Source organism: Heterodontus francisci, chromosome 1 (genome assembly GCF_036365525.1).
Source record: "Heterodontus francisci isolate sHetFra1 chromosome 1, sHetFra1.hap1, whole genome shotgun sequence".
NCBI lineage: Eukaryota > Metazoa > Chordata > Chondrichthyes > Heterodontiformes > Heterodontidae > Heterodontus > Heterodontus francisci.
The window spans coordinates 170,814,392-170,839,321 of NC_090371.1; the positions used below are offsets into that span (position 1 = coordinate 170,814,392).

General features: G+C 42.0%; 1 protein-coding gene across 8 annotated transcripts in view; it reads left to right on the forward strand.

The window, feature by feature from the left end:
• Positions 1-24,930, forward strand: part of LOC137373534 (coiled-coil domain-containing protein 158-like) — a 211,813-nt gene that overhangs the window by 120,172 nt on the left and 66,711 nt on the right. For 7 of the 8 annotated variants that reach the window (XM_068038425.1, XM_068038434.1, XM_068038455.1 and 4 more), the window contains 5 exons: positions 4,369-4,479; positions 7,548-7,662; positions 9,319-9,438; positions 14,318-14,515; positions 16,311-16,826. In XM_068038425.1, the coding sequence (XP_067894526.1) occupies positions 4,369-4,479; positions 7,548-7,662; positions 9,319-9,438; positions 14,318-14,515; positions 16,311-16,826 (1,060 nt within the window). The remainder of the gene's footprint in view (positions 1-4,368; positions 4,480-7,547; positions 7,663-9,318; positions 9,439-14,317; positions 14,516-16,310; positions 16,827-24,930) is intronic. The other variant, XM_068038464.1, reaches the window with a different exon arrangement.

Genomic DNA, 24,930 nt, shown 5'->3' on the forward strand with positions numbered 1-24,930 from the left:
AGAAACTGGAGTTCTTTCTTAATGAAGAAAACTATAACCTAGAATCAGCAATGGGTCTGCCCTTCATACCTGCTTCATTCCAGGCAGATCTGCTCAAAGTCTCCATCTAATTTTTGTAAACCATGAACTAGAAAGCAGGATTCAAATGTAAAACTGCTGGTAGGCCCCAGTAACAGGCAACTTCGTTGTGTCAGATACAAAAGGATTCACAAGAGAATTGACGCTAAACCTTCTCTTGCGGTGTGCCCCAAAGCATCCACAGTTGCTCCCAGAAGTATAAATAAGCAAGTAGGCAACAGCCACTTTAATATCGTGATCTTGGGGGAGGGAGGGGAAGAAGTGTGAGAAAAGAAGCATGTTGTCACTGCAGGTGCAACTGTCCACTTGCTGTGGTGATTGACAATTTCCTTATTGACTGGGAACCACCTCCTTAAAATGCTTGCACCCAAGGTTTATGAATACAAAAGCTGCCACTTTAAACAAATGCAGTTTCAAGTTATATGTTTAATCTTTTTTTATCCAGGGGGATTAATAGGTACTGGTGAATCTCTAGTCTGACAGTGATACCAATGTATGATATTGAATTAATCCCAGTGAGACTTTCTCTTGCTCACTGTGCTTTAAGCAGTGACCAGAAACTAATCACCCACTGTTTTCCAATCTGCTGGATCTGAGTGCTAGTTTATCCATAACCTACCTTAAAGGCAGGAGCTGCTCTTACAAATGGAGTGCTAGATACTCACAGCTCCCCTTGGAATGGCCATTTGTTTAATGCGACTCTTGGGAAGGACATTTCATTGAGGCAATGTTTCTTTTCTCGTGTAGCAATTATTCAGCATTCAAAAAAGCTCCATTCTAAAATCCTAAAATGTCAAATTACTTTAAATTCTTTGACTCGTTGGCATCGAATATCTTTGCTACCTTGGTTTCTTTTGGAATTTTTCCTCTTCAGATCCATCAGGTGATTTGTTGGAGTTTCATGTTTTATGTTTCCAGGTTTACATGAAGCAGGTGAAAACTCATAAACTTTCCATTTGTTCCACTACAGTTACCTGCAGCACAAGCCTTGCTTTTTGCAAGCTCATATCTGATCTACTTTAACTCTTGCTTTTATGTGACTTTGGTACTTCAAGTATTTTTCATATGATGCACAGGTCAGTCAGCTTTGTGCTTTGGTGATTTGCCCACACTATTGAGGCAGTTAAATAGAGCATTCCTATCACTACACCTGAAATTTGAACCTTAAATTTTATTTGAATTGTATATGAAATTTTACCAGCCATCACATCTCTTTTCTCTGAATGGAAAGTAGCATTTTGTTTAGGTCTGTAAAGTTCTGTGTTTTGCATGGAACAAACAAGCATATATATATGAAACTTAGCAGTTGGTGGAACCCATAATAGAGCAATATTTGGCTGGATGGGTGATAGAATACATCTTTGTTCGTGAGCTAACAATGCACAGTTAGGAGTCATTCTAATCGAGCCACGGTGATATCATGGACCAACATATAAATAGTTTAACTTGGTGAGCTCAAGTCAGCTACATGGAGTAGTTTTCAAGTATTATTGTCTTGATTTGGCTGCTCAAAGTAAGTACTATGATATATCTACTTGAGGCTTGCCTCAAAAATAAGTCCTGGAGATTCCCATCTCCATTTTGCTCTACTACTTTGGCTTAAATCATTTCAATCTGAAGAATAAATGAACAAGGAGGAATGATTAAGTTATTAACTTTAATATGCTTTCCATCAATACAGGTCAGCCTCCACATCCAGAGGTTCTGTACAGTCATCCCTTAGTGCTTTTCTGATTTAGTCTATTTAGTGTTCTTAATCTTGTGTGTATTTAATTTCATCATCAACTGTTCTATGAACTCAGTTTCTCTTCTGTTGATTGAATTTTAAAAAACCTTAAAATTCAGCAGGGATGGGAGGATCACAAACCAATACGACTTCTGGGTTTCAGGGGGTTCCCCTCTCCCTTTCACAGTATATGCTGATTCATTCCTTTTTATGTAGAGGTTGAACTGCATTTAAAGAAAACCACATCAAAGGTAGGAAGTCGAAAATTTGTATGTTCCAATATACGGAATAAAATGTTATGGTGCAGCATTAATGTGCTAATGTCAAGTTATATTTAGCATCATTCCACTGTTAATTTAAACTAGTAAGGAGGATGATACAATATTGAACACAAGTGTGTGTGCACTTCAGTACTTTCTTGGGATATGTTACCGTAAGAGGACCAAGTCCCTGGTATCCACCACTACTGCTGTAAATGCAAGCTGCAGGGATACCCAACACAGAAGTCCAACACCAACTCTCCCTCCAGTTTCCTCCTCTCCTATAGGGACGCAGCTGTCTTTGCTCAGGAATTGCTCCACAACATCTTAGCTGAGATTAAACATTTATTGGAGTGGATCCCACTAGTATGCATAAAGCACTGTATAGAACTTTCCAGAAATCCAGCAATTAAAAAGACTTGTGATTTTGATTTTTCTGTTACATTTTCATAGAATGATGCATCACAGAAGGGGCCGCTCATCCCAGTGTGCCTGTGCCAGCTCTTTTGTGGAGCTATCCAGTTAGTCCCACCCTGCTCTTTCCCCATAGACCTGTAAACTTTTCCCTTCAAGTGTTTATCCAGTTCCCTTTGAAAGTTACTTTTGAAACTGTTTCTGCCACCCTTTCAGGCAATGCTTTCTAGATCTCAACAGCTTGCTGTGTAAATAGATGTTTTCTCATGTCACCTCTGTTTCTTTGGTCAATCATTTGTCATTGGAAACTGTTCATCCTTATTTATGTATCAAAACCATTCATGATTTTGAACACCTCTATCAAATTTCCTCTTAACCTTATCTGTTCTGAGAAGAACAACTCCAGCTTCTCCAGTCTCTCCACATAACTGAAGTTCCTCATTCCTGGTATCATTCTAGCAAAACCCTCCTGCACCTTCTCTAAGGCTTTGACATCCTTCCTAAAGTTGGGGCCTAACTAGTGTTTTATAAAGGTTTAGCATAACTTCATATAATAATAATGTACTTCATTGCAGTGCTGAAAGAGTGTTACATTGTCAGAAGTGGGGTCCTTTGGATGAGATGATAAATTGAGGCCCCACTGGCTTCAAAGAAGAGTGGGGAGATTTCCCAATGTCCCGGATAACATTCCTCTTTCAACATCACCAGATTAATTTATCAATCTCTTGGTTTTTGCTACATTTTCAGTCTTTGAGTTTCAAAGAAGTTTATTGAATATCGCACATTGGGGTGTTTCTGAGGTGTGTTAAGGCGCTAGGTAAATGGAATGTTTTTGCTTCATTTTAGTGTTTGGTTCAATATCTTCAAGCCATTTTTCTGATGTCATGAGCACTTGGCAAATACAGGAGTATTAAAAATGTTGAAAATTCCATCTCAAAATACATTGCAAACTTCTATGTTAGGGCTTTGTTAACAGAAAGTCCCATTTTAAAAATGTCAAAATTTAACTGCAGTGTGCTTGTTACACTTGTCGGTGGTCTTGTGGTTGGTTTTAACAATGTTAGAACTCCTGGCATGTTCTGTTCACTGAAGCATCCCTTACTGATAGAGTATTTGCCCTGAGAGTCTTAAGTTTAAGTCACAGAGCCTCAGTATCAGGATCAGAGATAAGTATCTGCCTGAGGTTGTGATAATTGAATGCAATAATCAAGGAAATGATCACAGTACTATCTGATAAAACTAACCCAACATCCCCTCCACCAATTCATAGTAAAAATTATAGCCTGGGTGAGTAGAAGCAAAGGAGGGATGAGGATTGGCTCCTGAACACTGGTGGATCGGGCAATTGTCTGTTTGACTGCCATGTGAGAGGAGAAATGGTAAGATAATTAAGTGTGAAAGCCTACCCTTCCCTGACACTGAGAACAAAATCCAGGCTTTGGCTTGCAACGTTTCACCCAAACCCCTCCATTCATAATGCTAGACTAACTTTACTAATCCTTTTTCTCACTGTCTCCTCTTCCTAGCGTTAAATCCAGGTTTGAGCTGACTAATTAATAGCCAGCCAATATTTCTCTCCCCCAACATAATTAAGAAGTAAAGCTTAGCCCCACCCCCCCCCTCCCCCACTCCCTCCACTGACAGGAAAATCCACGTCTGCTGGCGAGATGTCATGTGAGATCAACTTGTATTTTAAACAATAAATAGATATTTTTAAAATTGTTTATAATTCTTAATTAGTATTTTTTTTAAAAAGGGAAACAATGTTGAAATCAACTCATAAAGAATCTTTGGGTAGTAATCTCCAACTATATGTTTTGGATGTATCTTTTAAAGCAAAAAGGTATCATGTGCTGAATCATAAGATAACCACTAATCATTCTTTCATAGAATAGAGCAGCTGAATCATGAACATAAACAAGAATTGTCAGCACTAACCGGAAAAGTAAACCGTTCTCGCAGCTTTGCCACAAGTTTCCAGAACCAAGTGGAGGCTATACAGTAAGTATAGATATTAACCAAAAAGACACAGGAAGGGCTACAGAAAAATCAATTAGTACATTGCATCTTCCTAATTAGTTTGTAGAATCCATTGCTTTATTATTTAGGTGATTCTTTGAAGAGTTGAAAAACCATACAACAAGACCTTTTGCGCTTGTTACTTGGATATATTATCAGGAGTTAAACTTTGGATATATATATGTTAATAAGGATATGCAATTTAGTGGACTAGCTTTTCATGAAAGGTATCAAATGAGTTGAAGCTTGCTGTTACAGAGCCCTAATACAAAAGCAAAATACTGCAGATGCTGGAAATCTGAAATAAAAACATAAAATTCTGGAAATATTCAGCAGGTCAGGTAGCATCCATGGAGGGAGAAACATACTTAATGTTTCAGGATGATGAACTTTCATCAGAACTGGGAAAAGTTAGAAATGTGATAGGTTTTAAGTAAGCGAAAGGTGGGGGGAGGGTTGGACAAAGAACGAAAGGGAAAGTCTATGAGAGGGTGGAAGACAGGAGAGATTAAATGGCAAAAGGGTTGATGGTGCAACGCCAAAGGGAGAGATAGTGGAACACGTTTTGTTTCTTTTTTCTTTGCAGGTTTTGATTTTACTGTTGCTTTGCTCTTTCTTTGCTTTCAGTTGGCAGCTGTTCATCATTCTGCCAGTCACACCTTCTCTAGACACAGCTTTTGTTTCTTTACTTGTCCCATTACCACTCCCTTTGGCCTTGCACCTTTTATCATTTAATTTCTCCTGTCTTCCACCCTATCACAGACCTTCCTTTTTGTTCTTTCCTCCCTCCCCCTTTCACTGCCTTTGCACTTGTTTCAAACCTATTACTTCTGTAACATTTTCCAGCTCTGATGAAAGGTCAGCAACCTGAAATATTGGCCGGAATTTTACCCACCAGCTGAAAAGTCGGGGGTGAGCCTGCCTCCGCCGGGCCTGGAAGCTAAGCAGTGATTTCGCATAGCCCAGGCCCTTAATTGGCCCCATGTAGGACTTCCACCCCTCTGAGGCAGGAAGTCGCACCACCAGGAACTGCCAGCCAATCAGATTGAAAATGCTAAAGTCCATTATTAAGGAAGAAATAGCAGGACATTTAGAAAAGATTAATGCAATCAAACAGAGTCAATATGGTTTTGTGAAAGGGAAATCATGTTTGACAAATTTGCTGGAGTTCTTTGAGGATATAACAAGCAGAGTTGATAAAGGGGAACCGGTAGATGTTGTGTATTTGGATTTCCAGAAGGCATTCGATAAAGGTGCCACATAAAGGATTATTACACAAGATAGGAGCTCACAGTATTGGGGGTGATGTATTAGCAAGGATTGAGGATTGGTTAACTCACAGAAGACAGAGTGTCGGGATTAATGGATCTTTTTCAGGTTGGAAAGACGTAACTAGTGGAGTGCCACAAGGTTCAGCATTAGAGCCTCAATTATTTACTATCTATATTGATGACTTGGAGGAGGGGGCAGAGTGATATATATCCAAATTTGCTGACAATACAAAAATAGGTGGGAGGGCATGTTGTGATGAGGACATAAGGAATCTGCAAAGGGATAGAGATAGGTTGAGTGAGTGGGCAAAAACGTGGCAGATGGAGTTTGATGTAGGAAGTGTGAGGTCATGCACTTTGGTAGGAAGAATCAAAAGGCAGACTATTATTTAAATGGAGAAAGACTTCAAAAAAGTGCAGCACATAGGGATTTGGGTGTTCTAGTGCACGAAACACAATATGTTAGCATGCAGGTGCAGCAAGTAATTAAGAAGGCAAATGGAATTTTGGCCTTTATCGCTAGGGGGTTGGAGTTTAAAAATAGGGAAGTCTTGTTACAACTGTACAGGGTGTTGGTAAGGGCGCATCTGGAGTACTGTGTACAGTTTTGGTCCCCGTATTTAAGAAAGGATATACTGGCATTGGAGGCAGTTTAAAAGAGATGCATTAGGCTGATTCCTGGGATCAAGAACGGCTAAACAGGTTAGGCCTTTATTCATTCGAGTTTAGAAGAATGAGGGGTGATCTTATTGTAACGTACAAGATTCTGAGGGGGCATGACAGGGTTGATGTTGAGAAGATGTTTCCACTAGTGGGGGAATCTTGAACTAGGGGACATAGTTACAGAATAAGGGAACACTCATTTAAAACTGAGTCGTGAAGGAATTTCTTTTCTGAGGGTAGTGAATGTCTGGAATTCTGTACCCTAGAGAGTTGTGGAAGCGAGATCACTGAAAGTATTTAAAGAGGAGGTAGCTAGATTTTTGAAATATTAGGGAGTTGAGGGCTGTGAGGAGCTGGCACGAAAGCGAAGTTGAGGTCTGGGGCAGATCAGCCATGATCTTATTGACTGGCGGGGCAGGCTTGAGGGGCCAAATGGCCGACTCCTGCTCCTATTTCTTATGTTCCATCTCGTGTATAGTGAAGTCCTTGATTTTACTTGGGATATCTTTGTTTGGAGAGGGCATGTCGCTCATACCTTCCCAGGTCATGATTCAGAATATTTACTATTTTATGCTCATCCTCAGTTACAAGCTCATTTGCACCTTTTATAGTTTTACTCTCTTTTTCGGCACATTTACTGTTTTGGTACTTTTACTGTTATTAGCCTCAGCTGCTGTGTCTTTTTCCAGTTTTCTCTTTGTTCCACTGATCGCTATTACAACATGTTTCTGCTTTTTCTTATATTCATCCAAGTGAACGGTTCCCCCTTCTCCCTGTGGGATTTATGCATCCTATTTTTCCTGTTTATAGCTGCTCAAGTTTGTTTGTTAATCCATTTAGGATCACATTTGCTGAGTTGGACTTTGTTGGTTTTGGGAATGTTTTTAATTGTTGTATTTGGTGATGACATTCCACAAACAAGGAGGAACCTAGTGCAGGAACCAAATATTTTAGGGGTATAAAACACATAAATATTAAATTCTCCTATTCTGTTTGTTTCGTTGGAGTTGCTGTTTGAGGCTTAATCATCATGATTGTAGAAGATATGTTTAAATCATCAGCAATTTTACTGCTATTATGTATTTTTTTTTAAATCTGTATTTTTCCTGCATCCAGAGAGCAGGCAAGGAATCAGAGCACAATGTATTCACGACAGCTTACAGAACTGGAGTCCACAGTCTGCCATCTGCGAACTGAATTACGGGAAGCAAAAAGGATGTACGAGGACAAGGTCTGTTGTACACCTATTTGTACAATAATTTCTTTTAATTGCTTCAGACTGAAAAATATACATGTATTTTGTTACGACCGAGGTGGGAGGTCACATCATATATTTAAATATTTACCCAGTTAGCGATATGGTCAATCATATACTCTACTCTTTATCCCAGAATAAAATTCACCAATCAGTTTTCTTTAATAAACAACAAAATTATCAGTTTATTATAAAACAAGACTTATCCAATAAAGAAGCAAAGCATTAACACACAGATTGAAATATGAAAGTTCCCTTTTTAAATACCCAACACATACAGACCCTTAGAAAATAGGCGACAGGTTTAGATAGAGGATTTGGATCGGCGTAGGCTTGGAGGGCCGAAGGGCCTGTTCCTGTGCTGTAATTTTCTTTGTTCTTTTCTTTGTATACACACTCACATATACACTGGTTAAAGAAAAATAAAGACATTTTCTCTGCAGAGCTCCTTTACAAAAAAAGACAAAAAAGAATACTTTGGCCAAATACTTGTGAATTCTTGAAGAAAACTGATGAGATATGTTGTGTTCCCAAAATGGCATACAATCTGGCATCCGAGTACACGTAGATAGGTCACTGGGATAATTTCTGGAGCAGTTCTTTTCAGGCGGCGTCCAGGATTAATCCAGAGGGCCTTCCAGGAGCGTCTCAGGAGAAATGCGGCATTAGGGGTTTTAGCTCTCAAACACTGGATCTTTGCAGGGTTTCTTCAAAGAGGTAGAGAAAGAGGAGCTGACACACAGGATTTCTCAGAGTCCCTTGGAGAGGTGCAGGAAAGATGAGCTGGGAGTATCTTTTGAGCAGGCTACAAAACCAACTGCTTTCAAACACAGTCCACACCCCAACTGCACCAAAACAATATCTCAAGCAAAACCAACTCCTGACCCCCATAAATCGAGGCATGTCACTTTTCTGTAAATATCTCCCCAAGTCACCAAGGTTTCTGTTGTTTATTGAGCTTAAGGCATGTGATATCCAGTAAAGGTTTGTTATCAAACAAGACCTCTCAGTAACCCTTGTAAAAAAAAAACATTCATGGAGTCTTTTCAGTTTTCCCAAATAAACCAATATCCATTAATTCTAAAATACGAATCCTCAAAAAATAGTTTAAAAAGAAGCACTTCCATAACAATTTACACACAAAAAGGATTAGGAGTTATTTGTTTGACATCAGATGCACTCCCTTTCCCTGCCTTGTTATTAAAAATAGGAGAAACAAGCCGTGCAAAAGAGAAATGTAAGTTAGTTAAACAATTCATGTCATTTTTTTGTTCATGTAGTGATATCTGAAAAAGGCACACGTCCTTCCTAACCAAATAAACTGAGAAAAGATTAGTGTAGCTGCCTAGGTAATTCACAAATCCCCTGTAACAATACTAATTTTCAGAGTTTATCACATAATGCATTATTATAGTGCATATATTATATAGTCTATCATAATACCAACTGTACAACAGTTGCCAATGAAACGAATTAAAATGATGATTTTAGTTTTGGCACGTCAACATGACATTTTATTGACTACACAACAGGGAGATCAGAGTACATGAGTACAACGCATTACTGCTATATTTCAGGCAATTTGTTTAAACTGATGTATAGTTTCATTGTCCTTTTGTGCTGTTTCATCAGATAGAGAACTTGGAAAAGCAAGTAGAAAGATCTCATTGTGAGATTTGTCATTGCAAGAAAGAAAGAGATGAATTCAGGCAACAGGTAGAAACCACGAATGGTCGAATCCAACTGTTAATGGTAAGTTTAGCAGCTGCTTAATTTTTAAACTGAAATCATTTACATTTAATAGATTGAGGAAAGATATGTTTCGTATTTAATAACAATTGTTACATACTTTTAACTGGCTTCACAGACTTTCAGATACACACTTCATCAGCTCAAATTCTAAGTTAAAATAGGAATTGCTGTCATCACACAGAGGGAAGTGATCCAGGGACACTGCCCATAAGAAGTTCACATCATGCTTGAGACAGAAGACTTTGCTGCCACTGTGTTATAATGCCTTGTTTGGGCCATGCCCTTACTCTTTTCTCTCAACAGTAGCACTGTTCTATTTTAAACCAGAAAAAATACTTTTGCCATATTATTTTTAATTCTAATTTAGACCAAAACTTTTTTCTACAGTTTCTGTAATGAACATTTTCTGGTTAAATTCCTCTTGGAAAATTTCATGATGTTATGAGAGGGGAAAGTACCAGTGCCACCTTGAGTGGTATTGAAATGTAACGCGTATCTCTGTTGGGTAGGTACAACCTTATGTATGCATAACACTTATCTTTGCAGTCAAGTGAGAAGTCTGCTTGAAATTCATTTTACCACCATTTCATTAACTCATCTAAAGCTGGCTAGCTAACAGATTGCAACTCGGTTCCATTACCTAAATGCTGTCTGTAGTCATAGCCATCTCGAAACAGCAAACCATGCTTGCATAATTGATTGGTATGGGCACCATTCACCAAGACATTTCACAAAAATATTATCAAACAACATTTGACACTGAGCTTCATAAAGAGATATTAGGACAAGTGACCAAAGAGGTAGGTTTTAAGGACAGTGTTAAAGGAGAGAGAGGTAGAGATGGAGAAGTGTGGGGAGGGAATTCCAGAGTTTAGGGCCTAGACAGCTGAAAGCACGGCTGCTAATGGCGGGGTGATGGAAATTGGAGATGTGCAAGAGGCCAAAATTAAAGGAGTACAGAGATCTCAGAGGGTTTAAGGCTGGAGGAGCCACAGGAAAGGGAAGGGGCAAGGCCTTGAAGTGACTTGAAAACAAGGCTGAGAATTTTAAATTCCCGGCATTGCCTGACTGGGAACCAATCTAGGCCAGCCAGCAGAAGGGTGATGGTTGAATGGGATGGTGCTAGTGAGGATACTGACAGCAGAGCTTTGGGTAAGGTAAGTTTATGGAAGATTACATTACATTATGAGAGAACTTTTTTGTGCAGCAAGTGGTAATGACCTGGAACTCGCTTCCTATAAGAGTGGTGGAAGAGGAAACGATAAATGATTTCAAAAGGAAATCATTTGGGAATAAACTTGCAGAGCTATGGGATAGAAAAGGGAAATGGGACTGATTGGATTGTTTTACAAAGAGCCAGCATGGACTCAATGGGACGAATGGCCTCCTACTGTGCCATAATGACTTGATAGCTCGATGACATGGGATATACGGCATAGAAACAGGCCATTCGGCCTAATCAGTCCATGTCGGCATTTATGTTCCACTTGAGCCTCTTCCCATCTTTTCTCATCTAAATCTATCATCGTAACACTCCATTCCCTTCCCCCTCATATACCTATCTAGCTTTCCCTTAAATTCATCCATACTATTTGCTTCAACCACTCCCCAGGCTGGATTATGTGTTGGAGGCGGGATTCCTGGCGCTGGGCGAAAAGGCGGGCAGTTGTGTAGTCCAGGGGGAGGGGCTGGGGGAACCCGAGGGGGTAAACTGGTTCCAGGCGGAGGTCCTTTGTGGGCCACAGATTGCCCATGAAGGTGGAACCCCCCCCCCACCCCAAAACCCACAGGGACGGTGCTTCGATTTACAAGGTGACCTCCCCGTGTGGTGGAGGCCCCCTCCCCCCACCACCTGCCACTGGTAAGATCCCAGCGCCGGCGGGAAGTGGCCCTTAATAGACCACTTAAGGGCCTCAATTGGCATCTGGGCGGGTAGGCCATCGTCGGCCCCCGGGAAGATCACTTGGTGATGGGAAGGCGAAAGGCCCGGCGGCCCCCCCCCAACCCCACCCCCCATCATGATTCTCCGTGCCCCCCCCCCCCACCTCCGATCCCACCTCAGGGGGGCACACAAAATCGCAGCGAGTTCCACATTCTCACCACTCTTTGAGTAAAGAAGTTTCTTCTGAATCCCCTATTGGATTTTTTGGTGACTATCTTATATTGGATGGGAAACCCAGCAAGAGAGCATTGTGTCATGCTAGGCCCTGCACCTGCCAAGAATGAGGCACATCAATTTTGTCATGAACATTGATTTTTAACTGTTGTTGGAGCGAGAAAATGACTTGTTAAGCAGATCAGCCGTGGCTGGAAAAAAACATTTACATACTAACAGACATCGAAGGTGAGGAAGCGCATTCCAGGGCCTGCTAAGGAGGATACAATCCACAAATACCAGGACTGGTTAGACCAGCTGGTCACATGACTACCTGGCTGTTCCAGGGTTTCGTTTGAATTGGCCACAGAGACTTTGAAGAGATAAAATCTGTTTGCTGCTGAACTGAGAAGATTTCTCCTGTCTGCTCCCATCTCTTTCTCACAAGCCTCTGAATCCACTGAAGACATATGAACCCCAAGAGAGAAAAGTATCCTACAGCGAACAAGGTTTAAGAAGAATACTGGGCCCCAACGAAAAGCAAGATCTACCTACAATCAAGGATTCTGCAGTGAGCTCAAAGGACCGTAACAACAACTGTTCAGATATTGCCTCAAACTTTTCCACTTCATTTTTCTTCTGCTCTTTTCTGTCTCTATTTGCATCTGTGTATCGCTCATGCATGCTAGCCTGGGCGCGTCGTGTATCCGTAGGCGTCAACTAAATTAGAGATAACATTTAATAAATTTCAACTTTTCTTCTTTAAACCTAAGAAAGCCTGTTTGTGCTGGTTTCTTTGCCTTATAATTGGAAAGCGATGAACAAGGATTCGCCAAAGGGGAGCTAAAAACAGTGTGTTTAACATTAAACCCTGTTACAGTAAGACCAGGTGAAGGCTCAGAGTGACCCCTGGACACCTTTCTCATTAGGTTGTAACAATTGTAATAGTTAAATATGGAAGTAACAAAGGTGCAGATGAAGGTTTCGACAGCTGATGGGCTGAGGCAGAGAGAAATTAGTTATATGTAGCCCACATGGATTTTAGAAAGGAAGTCTGTATTGGAGAAAGTTCATAGGATTCTTTTGAGGTAGCAGATATGATGGCTGAGGGAAATGTAGTGGATGTAGTGCACAAGGACTTTAACAAGGAACAACACAGCAGTCTTTGGAGAAGTTCAAGAGATATACAATTAGAGGGTAGCAAATTTGATTTAAAACTATTTGGGGAGAAATAGAGATTCGGAATTTGAGAGGGAGTTTCTCAGTGGTTGACATAGATTGTGGTGCCTCACAGTTCTGTTCTCATTCTGCTTCTATTCGCTGTGTACATCAATGATTTGGATGTAGGTGTTCAAATTTGCAGACAAGATTAAAATAGGAGGCATAGGAAATAATTCTGAGGACCCAAGGGAAGCTTTTCTTTTATTCATTCATAGGATGTGGGCGTCGCTGGCTAGACCAGCATTAATTGCCCTTGAGAAGGTGGTGGTGAGGTGCCTTCTTGAACCGCTGCAGTCCATGTGAGGTAGGAACACACATAGTGCTGTTTGGAAGGGAGTTCCAGGATTTTGACCCAGTGACAGTGAAGGAATGGCGTTGATATAGTTCCAAGTCAGGATGGTGTGTGACCTGGAGGGGAACTTGCAGGTGGTGGTGTCCCCATGCATTTGCTGCAAAGGGATGTTGATAAAGTGTTGCAATGGGCAAAAGAAAGTGCCAGTTGGAATTCAGTGTCAGTAAATTGCAAGCTGGTGCACTTTAATTCAAAACATAAAATTAAAATAATTGTACTTTTGGAAGAAAGCTAGATGATGTGGAAGAGCAAGAAAGTTTAGGTGTTTAGCTTCATAATAGATTAAAAGTACTACCTCAAGTTGATAAGGCAGTGAAAAAACTAATACAATATTGGTATAGAATGTAAAAGTTTAGATGGAATTGTGTATATAAAATCTTGAGAAGACCACTGTTAGAGTACTGTGTACAGTTTTGGGCTTCACACTAAAGGAAGGCAATAGAGAGGATATAGCATAAATTCACTAAGATGTTGCCTGGTGTGAAGAACTATAAATACAGAAAAAGACTTGGATACATTAGGGCAGTTTTTATTAAAACTAAGACTAGTGGATGGTTTGTTAGAGGTGTTTAAAATAATGAAGGAATGAGACAGAGTAGATAGAAACAGACTATTGCCAGTGACTCAGGGATCTAGAACAGCAGCAGTGGATAAAGGAGAAGGGATGTTACCCGAGGCCCACCCTGGATCCCATGCATTGTTCCCCCACAAAATCCAAAAAAAGGAATTCTTTACTGCTTCCCTGGTCTGTGACCCCTCCCCCTCTTTGTGCAGTGGGGCCCACTTGCCGCCTTCTTGCAGCCATTGCATCCCATCTCACTGGGCATATCAGCCTCCACAAAAGTGAGAGCTGTCTGACTTTTGCTCCCAAGACAGTCTGCTCTTTTTTCTGTTTGATGGCTTTTTGATACTGCAAAGCCCATCCTGTGGCTCCAGTTTAACTTTTATTGGAGAAGGAGGAAGTGGTCTGGCAGGCAAAGCCTGACCTCTTAGTCAGGTTGAGGGATGAGGAGGGAAGAAAGAAAGGTGTTGCATCTGTGCATCAGCGACATGTTTATGTAGCCTTTCCAACTGCAATTTCTTGCATATTCAGCACAGCGTGCCCTTATCTCCTCCCTTCCCCAAACTCCAAAACACTATCTAAATCATTTGTTTTGGGTAAGCAGATGTGTTTCTCAATTTCTAGTCAATTTTATATGTTTGACTTACAGGCTGACTATTGTAAGATTGAAGAGGACCTCAAAGTGGCAAAAGAACAAAACCAGAAGCTGTGGGAACATGACACAAGTAATAGTATCTCTGTTGAAAGCTTGGAGCAAGAATTGGAATGCAAAAATCAGGAAATTCAGCGGCTGAATAGTGTGATAAACTCTCTGAAGGAGCAGTACCAGCATCAGTTGCAATGTCAGGTTAGCTAGTGAAATGGTTCTCAAACTTCTTTGATTGAGGAACCCCTTTTCAAATGGATTAGTAATCATGGACCTCCACTCCATCTAAATTATAATCCAATTAAATACTCACAATAAATAAAAACAAGAAATGCTGGAACCACTCAGCAGGTCGGCAGCATCTGTGAAAAGAGAAGCAGAGTTAACGTTTTGGGTCAGTGACCCTTCATCGGAACTCACAATACCTGGGCGAACCTGTATTTTGATGCACTTTCTTTGAGTTTAATTTTTTTTTAAAGCTCCCCTTTTTTGAACAAGGCTGAACTCACCTGAGACCAGCCTTGGTAACTGCAGTTCACCTGGTGAACTTGCTGTTGCTTTCAGCGTCCTTCATGTGCATTCCCCTCTGAGGTGATATATCCAGCCTACTCTGCCTTCAGCACTCCTCTGCTTCCCTTGTCCTTTTAGGTGGTGAAAGGTTTGGAAGGTGTTGTTGAAGAGCCCTTAGCAAGCTGCTCTGCATCTTATAGATAGTACACACTGCAGCCACGGTGTGTCAGTGGTGATGGGAGTGAATGTTTAAAGGTGATGGATAGGGTGCCAGTAAAGTGGGCTGCTTTGTCCTGGATGGTGTCGAGCTTCTTGAGTGTTGTTGGAGCGGCACTCATCCAGGCAAGTGGAGAATATTCCATCATGCCCTTGACTTGTACCTGGTAGATGGTGGGTAGGCTTTGGGGAGTCAGGAGGTGAGTTACTTGTCACAAAATTCCAAGCTTCTGACCTGCTCTTGTAGCCACAGTATTTATGTGGCTGGTCCAGTTAAAATTCTGGTCAACATGACCTCCTGGATGTTGATGGTAGGGGATTCAGCAATGATAATGTCAAGGTTAAATGTCAAGGGAAGATGGATAGATTCTGTCTTGTGTGGCGTGAATGTGTTGCTTGCCAGTTATCAACCCAAGCTTGAATGCTGTCCAGGTTTTACTGCATAAGGGCTTGGACTGCTTCATTATCTGATGAGTTGTAAATGGAACTGAACACTGTGCAATCATCAGTGAACATCCCCATTTCTGACTTTATGATAGAGGAAAAACAATTGCAGAAGCAGCTAAAGATGGTTGGGTCTAGGACACTGGAGCATCTGTCATGTGTTTTAGGTGAATTTCACATAACAAAACCAATCTATGGCAGAAGACCAAGTCAAGAGGTTGAATTTGGAGCACTCACTCACATAATCTCTTGCCTGGAAGTGTTATTTTTTGCTTTAAGTAAGTGGTCCTCTACTATACATGCCCTTGGTTCAAATTCTGTTATGGGGCCTTTAAGTGCATCTTTGTTCCTTCTAAATGTGGAAGATTATAAAGTTTTTCTCTATTATTTCCAAGGGGTTTTGATGAAAGACATAAAAGATTGGAAAGTATTTCCTCAAATCATAAGGCATTCTTCAAGTGTAGGGTTGGCGATCTAAATCTCAAAGCAGAAACATCGCAGGGAGTAGAAATCCGAAGGACTAATTTTGTGAATGCAGTTCGGGACTGATTTTTGAACAGCATCCCCAGTGGCCAGAGAGAAACATCAGTCTCTACCATGCCAGGATAGTTTATCTCCAGCTTTGCCACTTATGTTGGCAAATACTGAGAATGTTTGGGTAATGAATAGAAGCATTTGCTTCAAAATTTACCAGGGCTTTTTTGATGCATTGAAAAATTTGGAAAAAGACCATGGTCCATACTGTAAGGTTGAAATGAATAGGATTCTTTTAGAATAAAAATTCTTTTAAATAGTCTTAACATGTTTTTTCCATGTTCAACCGAAGGTATCGGCAGAGCAGCAAAGGCATGAAGACCAAGAAAAAGTCAAGACCTTAATGAATCAATATGAGAACTGTAGGGAGCAGCTTTGTAAAATTGGAGAGGAGCTTAATAAGAAGAAACAGCAACTGGACCAAAATGAAACAACCATCTGTCAGCTGCGAGAATCAATTAAAGAAAAAGAAAAAAGTTTGGAAAATGAAGCCATAGAGAAAAGTAAATTGCAACTTGAAATTGAAGATAAGTGCCAAAAAATCCATAGGATGAAAATAGCAGAAGAGACCATTTGTGATCAGTTTGAAGAAGCTGTTACACACTTAAAGAAAATGCAGAGTGATAATGATTCACTGAAAATGGAGCTTAATGAAAAAAGCACGATACTTACCACTCTACGACAAGAAATGGAAAACATTTCTGAAATGACATCACAACAGAGTTGTGCTCAAGAGGCACTGCACCTTGAAAGAAAACAACTTCAGAAGGAAGTGGATTGCCAAAAGCAGAAGATACAAGAGTTAAAGGTCAGTGGTTAGCACCGCAGCCTCACAGCTCCAGCGACCCGGGTTCAATTCTGGGTACTGCCTGTGTGGAGTTTGCAAGTTCTCTCTGTGTCTGCGTGGGTTTCCTCCGGGTGCTCCGGTTTCCTCCCACATGCCAAAAACTTGCTGGTTGAAATGTTAATTGGCCATTATAAATTGCCCCTAGTATAGGTAGGAAGTAGGGAAATATAGGGACAGGTGGGGATGTGGTAGGAATATGGAATTAGTGTAGGATTAGTAAAAATGGGTGGTTGATGGTCGGCACAGACACAGTGGGCCGAAGGGCCTGTTTCAGTGCCGTATCTCTAAACTAAACTAAACATTAGAAAGAATGTACAGCCAGAAACAGGCCATTCGGGTCAACCTGTTTATGCTCCACAGGAGCCTCCTCCCAACCCTCTTCATCTAACCTTATCAGCATAACCTGCAATTCCTTTCTCCCTCATCTGTATAACTAGCTTCCCCTTAAATGCATCTATGCTATTCCTGTCAACTATTTCATGTGTTAACGAGTTCCATATTCTAACCACTCTCTGTGTAAAGAAGTTGCTCCTGACTTTCCTATTAGATTTATTAGTGACTGTCTTTTATATTTATGTCCCCTAGTTTTGGACTCCCCATCAGTGGAAATATTTTCTCTATGTCTATCCTATTAAACACTTTCAAAATCAAGACCTCTATCCGGTCACCCCTCAGTCTTCTCTTTTCTAGATAAAAGAACCCCAACCTGCTAAATCTTTCCTGATAGATATAACCTTCTTGTAAATTTTTTTTGCACCTTCTCCAGTGCCTTTATATCCTTTTTATAGTATAGAGTAGAGTATAGTATGGAGGCTTGATTTTCAATCCAGGATCAAGAACCCGAGTAATTTCTGTGTCCCACCCCACATCTGCGTCGCTCATGTGATGCAATCTTCAAATGTAGATACCCTGATTGGGCCGGTGGCGAGCACAGTGTCCAATTAGTGGCACCGAATTCTGCCAGGAGGCAGGAGCTGCCTATTGAGCACAATCGACAAAGGCAGACGGCAACCATGACGGGGCCTGCCTTGCAGAAGAGAGGAAGCAAGACCTTGGAGGGCCAGCAGCCTCACTGCGCAGAAAAGTAACCAAATGGCCAACTATAAGGTACTTTGCCCAATCTCACACTAAAGCCCCTAATAGCAAAGAAATTCCTCATAAAAAAATTACTTAATTGCTCCCCACAATGAACCCGACAGCTGTGCACTAACGTGTACCAGACTGTTCGGGTTTGGCGACTTGCGAATTGAAAATAGCTTTCTAGTCCTCTCCAGCCCGTTACAAACCACTCAAGGAGCTTAACAGGCTATTAGTTGGAGGTGAGTGGGTTCCTGGCTCCAACCCCGTCCCTGCCAGCCCCACCACATCCCCAGCCCTCGCTTTGAAAATACTGGTGTGTCCCAGAGGCGTTGGGACACTGACATGACATCCGGGAGCACAGATTTCAAAGTGCACCGACACTCCTGTTTCGCTGTCACGGGCAACTGAAAATAATGGCCCACAACAGTGCACAAAACGCCAAGTGCGGTCTAACCAAAGTTCGATATATGTATAACATAACTTCTCTGCTTTTCAATTCTATCCGCCTAGAAATGAACCCCTGTGCTTTTTGTTTTTTTAATGGTCTTATTAACCTGTGTGGCTACTGTTAGCAATTTATATAACTGCATCGCCTGATCCTTTTAATCCTCTACCCTATTTAGACACTTGAAGTGAATGAAAAATAAAACTAAATCCTTCTGTTGCTTTTTTTTGTGTGTGCAGGATCAGATTTATAAATACTGTTAAGTTTGTGTATCCAAGAATACATCAACATTGTATTTAGTGCATTCCTTCTTGTTTTACTGATCCTGTGATGGCATAAAGTAGCTGGTGTATACAGTAATTTTATAATATGGTTATAGGTTGGAGAGGATACATTTAATAATTTCACTGGCTTCAGAACCTACCATTGTTAGATACAAACACCTATAAAATATTTTGGCGAAAAACTAAGACAGTGAATTAAATTTTAAAACTACACACTATTTAACTGAATGATGTTTGAAGAGGGGGGTGAGGATTTTTTAAAAATTCATTCTTGGGATGTGGGCATTGCTGGCTAGGCCAGCATTTATTGCTCATCCCTAGTTGCCCTTGAGAAGGTGGTGGTGAGCTGCCTTCTTGAACCGCTGCAGTCCATGTGGGATGGGTACACCAACAGTGCCATTAGGAAGGGAGTTCAAGGATTTTGACCCAGCGAAAGCGAAGGAACGGCGATGTAGTTCCAAGTCAGGATGGTGTGTGGCTTGGAGGGGAACTTGCAGGTGCTGGTGTTCCCATGCATCTGCTGCCCTTGTCCTTCTAGTTGGTAGAGGTTGCAGGTTTGGAAGGTGCTGTCTAAGGAGCCTTGGTGCATTGCTGCAGTGCATCTTGTAGATGGTACACACTGTTGCCACTGTGCATCGGTGGTGGAGGGAGTGAATGTTTGTGGATGGGGTGCCAATCAAGTGGGCTGCTTTGTCCTGGATGGTTTCGAGCTTCTTGAGTGTTGTTGGAGCTGCACCCATCCAGGCAAGTGGACAGTATTGCATCACACTCCTGACTTGTGCTTTGTAGATGGTGGACAGGTTTGGGGAATTAGCAGGTGTGTTACTCACCGCAGGATTCCTAGCCTCTGACCTGCTGTTGTAGTCACAGTATTTATATGGCTACTCCAGTTCAGTTTCTGGTCAATGGCAACCCCCAGGATGTTGATAGTGGGAAATTCAGTGATCGTAATACCATTGAATGTCAAGGGGAGATGGTTAGATTCTTTCATGTTGGAGATGGTCATTGCCTGGCACTTGTATGACACGAATGTTCCTTGCCACTTATCAGCCCAAGCCTGGATATTGCCCAGGTCTTGCTGTATTCCTACATGGACTACTTCAGTATCTGAGGAGTCACGAATGGTGCTGAACATTGTGCAATCATCAGCGAACTTCCCCACTTCTGACTTTATGATTGAAGGAAGGTCATTGATGAAGCAGCTGAAGATGGTTGGGCCGAGGACACTACCCTGAGGAACTCCTGCAGTGATGTCCTGGAGCTCAGATGATTGACCTCCAAAAACCACAACCATCTTCCTTTGCACTAGGTATGACTCCAACCAGTGGAGAGTTTTCCCCCTGATTTGCATTCACTCCAGCTTTGCGCGGGCTCCTTGATGCCATATTTGGTCAAATACTGTCTTGATGTCAAGGGCAGTCACTCTCACCTCACTTCTTGAAGTCAGCTCTTTTGTCCCTGTTTGAACCAAGGCTGTAATGAGGTCAGGAGCTGAGTGCCCCTGGCAGAACCCAAACTGAGTATCATTGAGCAGGTTATTGCCCAGCAAGTGCCGCTTGATAGCACTGTCAACGACATCTTCCATCACTTTACTGATGATTGATGGTAGACCTATGGGGCAGTAACTGGCCGGGTTGGAATTGTGCTGCTTTATGTGTACAGGACTTAACTGGGCAATTTTCCACATTGCCGGATAGATGCCAGTGTTGTAGCTGTACTGGAACAGTTTGGCTAGGGGCGTGCATGTTCTGGAGTACAGGTCTTCAATACTATTGCCAGAATGTTGTCAGGGCCCATAGCCTTTGCAGTATCCAGTGCCTTCAGTCGTTTCTTGATGTCACGCAAAGTGAATCGAATTGGCTGAAGACTGACATCTGTGATGCTGGGGATTTCAGGAGGATACCGAGATGGATCATCCACTCGGCACTTCTGGCTGAAGATTGCTGCAGATACTTCAGCCTTGTGCTGGGCTCCCCATCATTGAAGATGGGGATATTTGTGGAGCCACCTCCACCAGTTAGTTGTTTAATTGTCCACCACCATTCATGACTGGATATGCAGGACTGCATAATTTTGATCTGATCCGTTGGTTATGGGATCGCTTAGCTCTGTCTTTCGCATGCTGCTTGTGATGTTTGGCACGCAAGTAATCTTGGGTTGTAGCTTCACCAGGTTGACACCTCATTTTGAGATATGCCTGGTGCTGCTCTTGACATGTCCTCCTGCACTCTTCATTGAAGACAGAAAAAAGAAGACCAAATTTTAGACCACCAAATAGTGGGAAGGAGATAGAGGAACACACTTGCAGGCAAATTGCACAAAGATGCAACTATAGTAATGATGGAGGACTTCAATTATCCTAATATAGACTGGGAAAGTAACAGTGTAAAGGGTAAAGGGGGGGAAGAATTCCTGAAATGTATGTAAGCGTACAAGAGAATTTTCTTGATCAGTTTTTTTCCAGCCCAACAAGGATGGAAGTAATGCTGGATCTAGTTCTGGTGAATAAAGTGGGGCATGTTTCAGTGGGAGAGCATTTGGGAAATAGCAATCATATATTGTCCTTGCAGGGCAATTTGCTCATGCTGTTCAGGAGGGTTTAAACTAACTTGGTAGGAATGTGGGAACCAGGAGGTAAATTTTGATAGGAAAACCCAAGTGCACAGAGAATTGGGAGAGACAGATAGTACTAGGGTAGAAAATAGTAAGGCATTAGGTGGGGTAATTGTAAGAGGGAATGTAATAAGGTCTAATTCAGCTTTACTGCGCATGTATGTGAATGTGCGGAGTGTGATAAATAAGGTTGAGAGAACTGCAGGTGCAGATAGCCATGTGGAAATATGATGTTGTGGCGATAACGGAGACCTGGCTCAAAGAAGGGTAGAATTGGGTACTAAATATTCCTGAATACAAGGTGTTCAGAAAAGATAGGGAAAGAAGGAAAGGAGGAGTGGTAGCTGTATTGATTGGGGAGAATATTACAGTGCTGGAGAGAAAAGATGTCAAGGACAGAATCTATTTGGTTGGAGCTTAGAAACAATTAAGCTACCATTACATTGCTGGGTGTATTCTATAGGCCACCAACTAGTGGGAAGGATATAAAGGAACAAATGTGCAAGGAAATTACAGAGAGGTGCAAGAATTATAGAATAGTTATAATGGAGGACTTTAATTATCCTAATGTAAACTGGGATAGTAATAGTGTAAAAGCCAGCGAGGAGCAAGTATTTCTCGAGTGTGTTCAGGAGAATTTTCCAATCCACAAGGAAGGAGGCATCACTGGATCTGGTTCTGGGGAATGATGTGGGTCAAGTGAATCAAGTGACAGAAGGGGAACAGTTCGGGGACAGTGACCATAGCATCATAAGGTATAGGTTAGCTGTGGAAAAAGACAAAGAGCAATCCAGAGTAATGATAATTAATTGGGGGAGGGCCAACTTCAATGGAATGAGAATGGATCTGGCCCAAGCAAATTGGAATCAAAGATTGAGAAGCAAAGCTGTAACTGAACAATGGGCTGTTTTTCAAGAGGAGATAGCTCGGGTACAGTTAAGGTACATTCCCACAAGGGGGAAAGATAGAACAAACAGATTCAGTGCTCCCTGGATGACAAAAGAGATAGAAAGGAAGGTGAAGCAGGAAAAGGGTGCATATAACAGATGGATAATACAAGTGAGAACCTGGTTGAATATAGAAGGTTCAAAGGGGAAGTGAAAAAACAAAAGACTCAAAGAGGGAGTATGAGAAGAGACTTGTGGCTAACATAAAAGGGATTCTAAAAGCCTTCTATAGGCACATAAATAGTAAAAAGGTGGTAAAAGGAGGAGTGGGGCCGATTAGAAACCTCAAAGGTGATTTACGCATGGAGGCAGAGGGCATGGCTGAGGTACTAAATGTGTACTTTGCATCTGTCTTTACCAAGGAAGAAGATGCTGCCAAAGTTATAGTGAAAGAGGAGGTTGTTGAGACACTGGATGGGCTAAAAATTGATAAAGAGGAAGTATTAAATAGGCTGGCTGTACTTAAATTTGGTAAGTCATCAGGACCGGATGAGATGCATCCAAGGATACTGAGGGAAGTAAGGGTGGAAATTGTGGAGGCAGTCGCCATAATCTTCCAAACCTCCTTTAGATACAGGTGTGATGCCAGAGGACTGTAGAATTGCAAATGTTACATCCTTGTTCAAAAAAGGGTGTAAGGACAAGACCAGCAACTACAGGCCAGTCAGTTTAACCTCGGTAGTGGAAAAGTTTTTAGAAATGATAATTTGGGACAAATTTAATAACTTAAGCAAGTTATTAAACTTGGACAAATGTGGATTAATTAAGGAAAGCCAGCACAGATTTGTTCAGGGCAAATAGTTTTAACTAACTAGTTTTTTTATGAGGTAACAAAGAGGACTGATGAGGGTAATGCATTTGATGAGGTGTTTGTGGATTTCCAAAAGGCATTTGATAAAGTGCCACATAACAGGCTTGTCAGCAAAGTTAAAGCCCATGGAATTTAAGGAACAGTTGCAGCATGGATACGAAATTGGCTGAGTGACAGGAAACAAAGTAGATGTGAACGTTTGTTTTTCGGACTGGAGGAAGGTATATAGTGGGTTTCCCCAAAGGTCAGTGTTGGGACCCCTGCTTTTCTTGATATATATTAATGATCTAGACTTGGGTGTACAAGGCACAATTTCAAAATTTGTGGATGAAAATAAACTTGGAAGTACTGTGAACTATGAGGAGGATAGTGATAAACTTCAAGTGGGTATTGACAGGCTGATGGAATGGGCAGACAAGTCGCAGATTAAATTTAATGCAGAAAAGTGTGAAGTGATTCATTTTGGTACGAAGAACAAAGAGAGACAATATAAAATAAAGGGTACAATTCTAAAGTGTGTGCTAGAGCTGGAGGTATATGTGCATAAATCACTGAAGGTTGCAGCGCAGGTTGAGAAAGCAGTTAATAAAGCAAATGGGATCCTGGGCTTTATAAATGGGGACATAGAGTACAAAAACAGGGAAGTTATGATGAATCTGTATAAAACACTGGTCCAACTTCAACTGGAGTATTGGCCGGGATTTTATGTGACCCCTCCCCCGATGAGGTGGAGCACAGAATATTGCGACAGATAGTTTTGGCGGGGGGGGGCGGGGTGTGGGGGGCAGAGGGCCTGTCGCCAAGCGATCATCCTCAGGTGGAATAGGCCAACGACAGTCTTCCTGCCCAGAGGCCAATTGAGGCCCTTAAGTGGCCAATTAAGGGCCTCTTCCTGCCACCACTGGGATCTTGCCAGCGGCAGGGGTGGAGGGGGCCTCTGCCACCAGGGAGGAGGACGCCTTGTAACACGGGCACCCTCCCTGCTGGCTTGGGGGTTGGTCCCTCCTCCATAGGCAATCTCTGGCCCACGGAGGACCCCCACTGGGAACCAGTTTACCCCTCGGTCCCCCCACTGCCTCTGGACTACACAACCATTCCCACAACCCCTCTCTCCGGAGCATTCCGAACTTGCCCTGGCAACCCCACCTCACCTACCTCAGGTCCGGGATTCCAGCGCTGGGCCTGGGTCTGAGGCCTCTGCAGTACCGGCAGTAGCCACCGCTCCCAGTGGCGCTGCCGATATTGCTGAGCTGCCAGCCCTCTGATTAGCTGGCAGCTCATGGAGGCGGGATCCCTGTCTTTAAAGGGACAGGGATCCCGGATCCTGAAACTTAGATTTAAACAGACCGGCGGATCGCTTGCAGGGTGTCTACATGAGCCCATCACTTCATCTGACCCTCCTCCATTCCCAGCCACACTGATTCTAAGCCGACAAGAAACCCATCTCTATATCAATTAAGGGCTTACCCTTTTGAAAATCTGAACCTGAATCCATTTCCCAATGGAGGCAGGTTTCTGACCCAAAACCGGATCCAGCTTCTGTTTCCCGCCTCCATGATGAAAATCCCACCCAATGTTTCAGTTCAGTGACCTTTCATTAGAACTGGAAAATGTTACAGATGTATCAGTTTTTAAGCAAGTACAGAGGCAGTGAAAGAGGAAGGGAGGAAAGAACAAAAGGAAAGGACGATAAGTTTTAATAAGATGCTGGGGGTTTTCTATGAAAGGGGCGACGAGGTTGAATGAAGTGCTGGGGGGGTGACATGCGCATAATGAGACAGGCGACAAGTTTGAACAAAGTGCTAGGGGTAATGCATTATAGATGAGACGATAAGTTTTAATAAGATGCTGGGGGTTTTCTATGAAAGGGACGACAAGGTTGAAT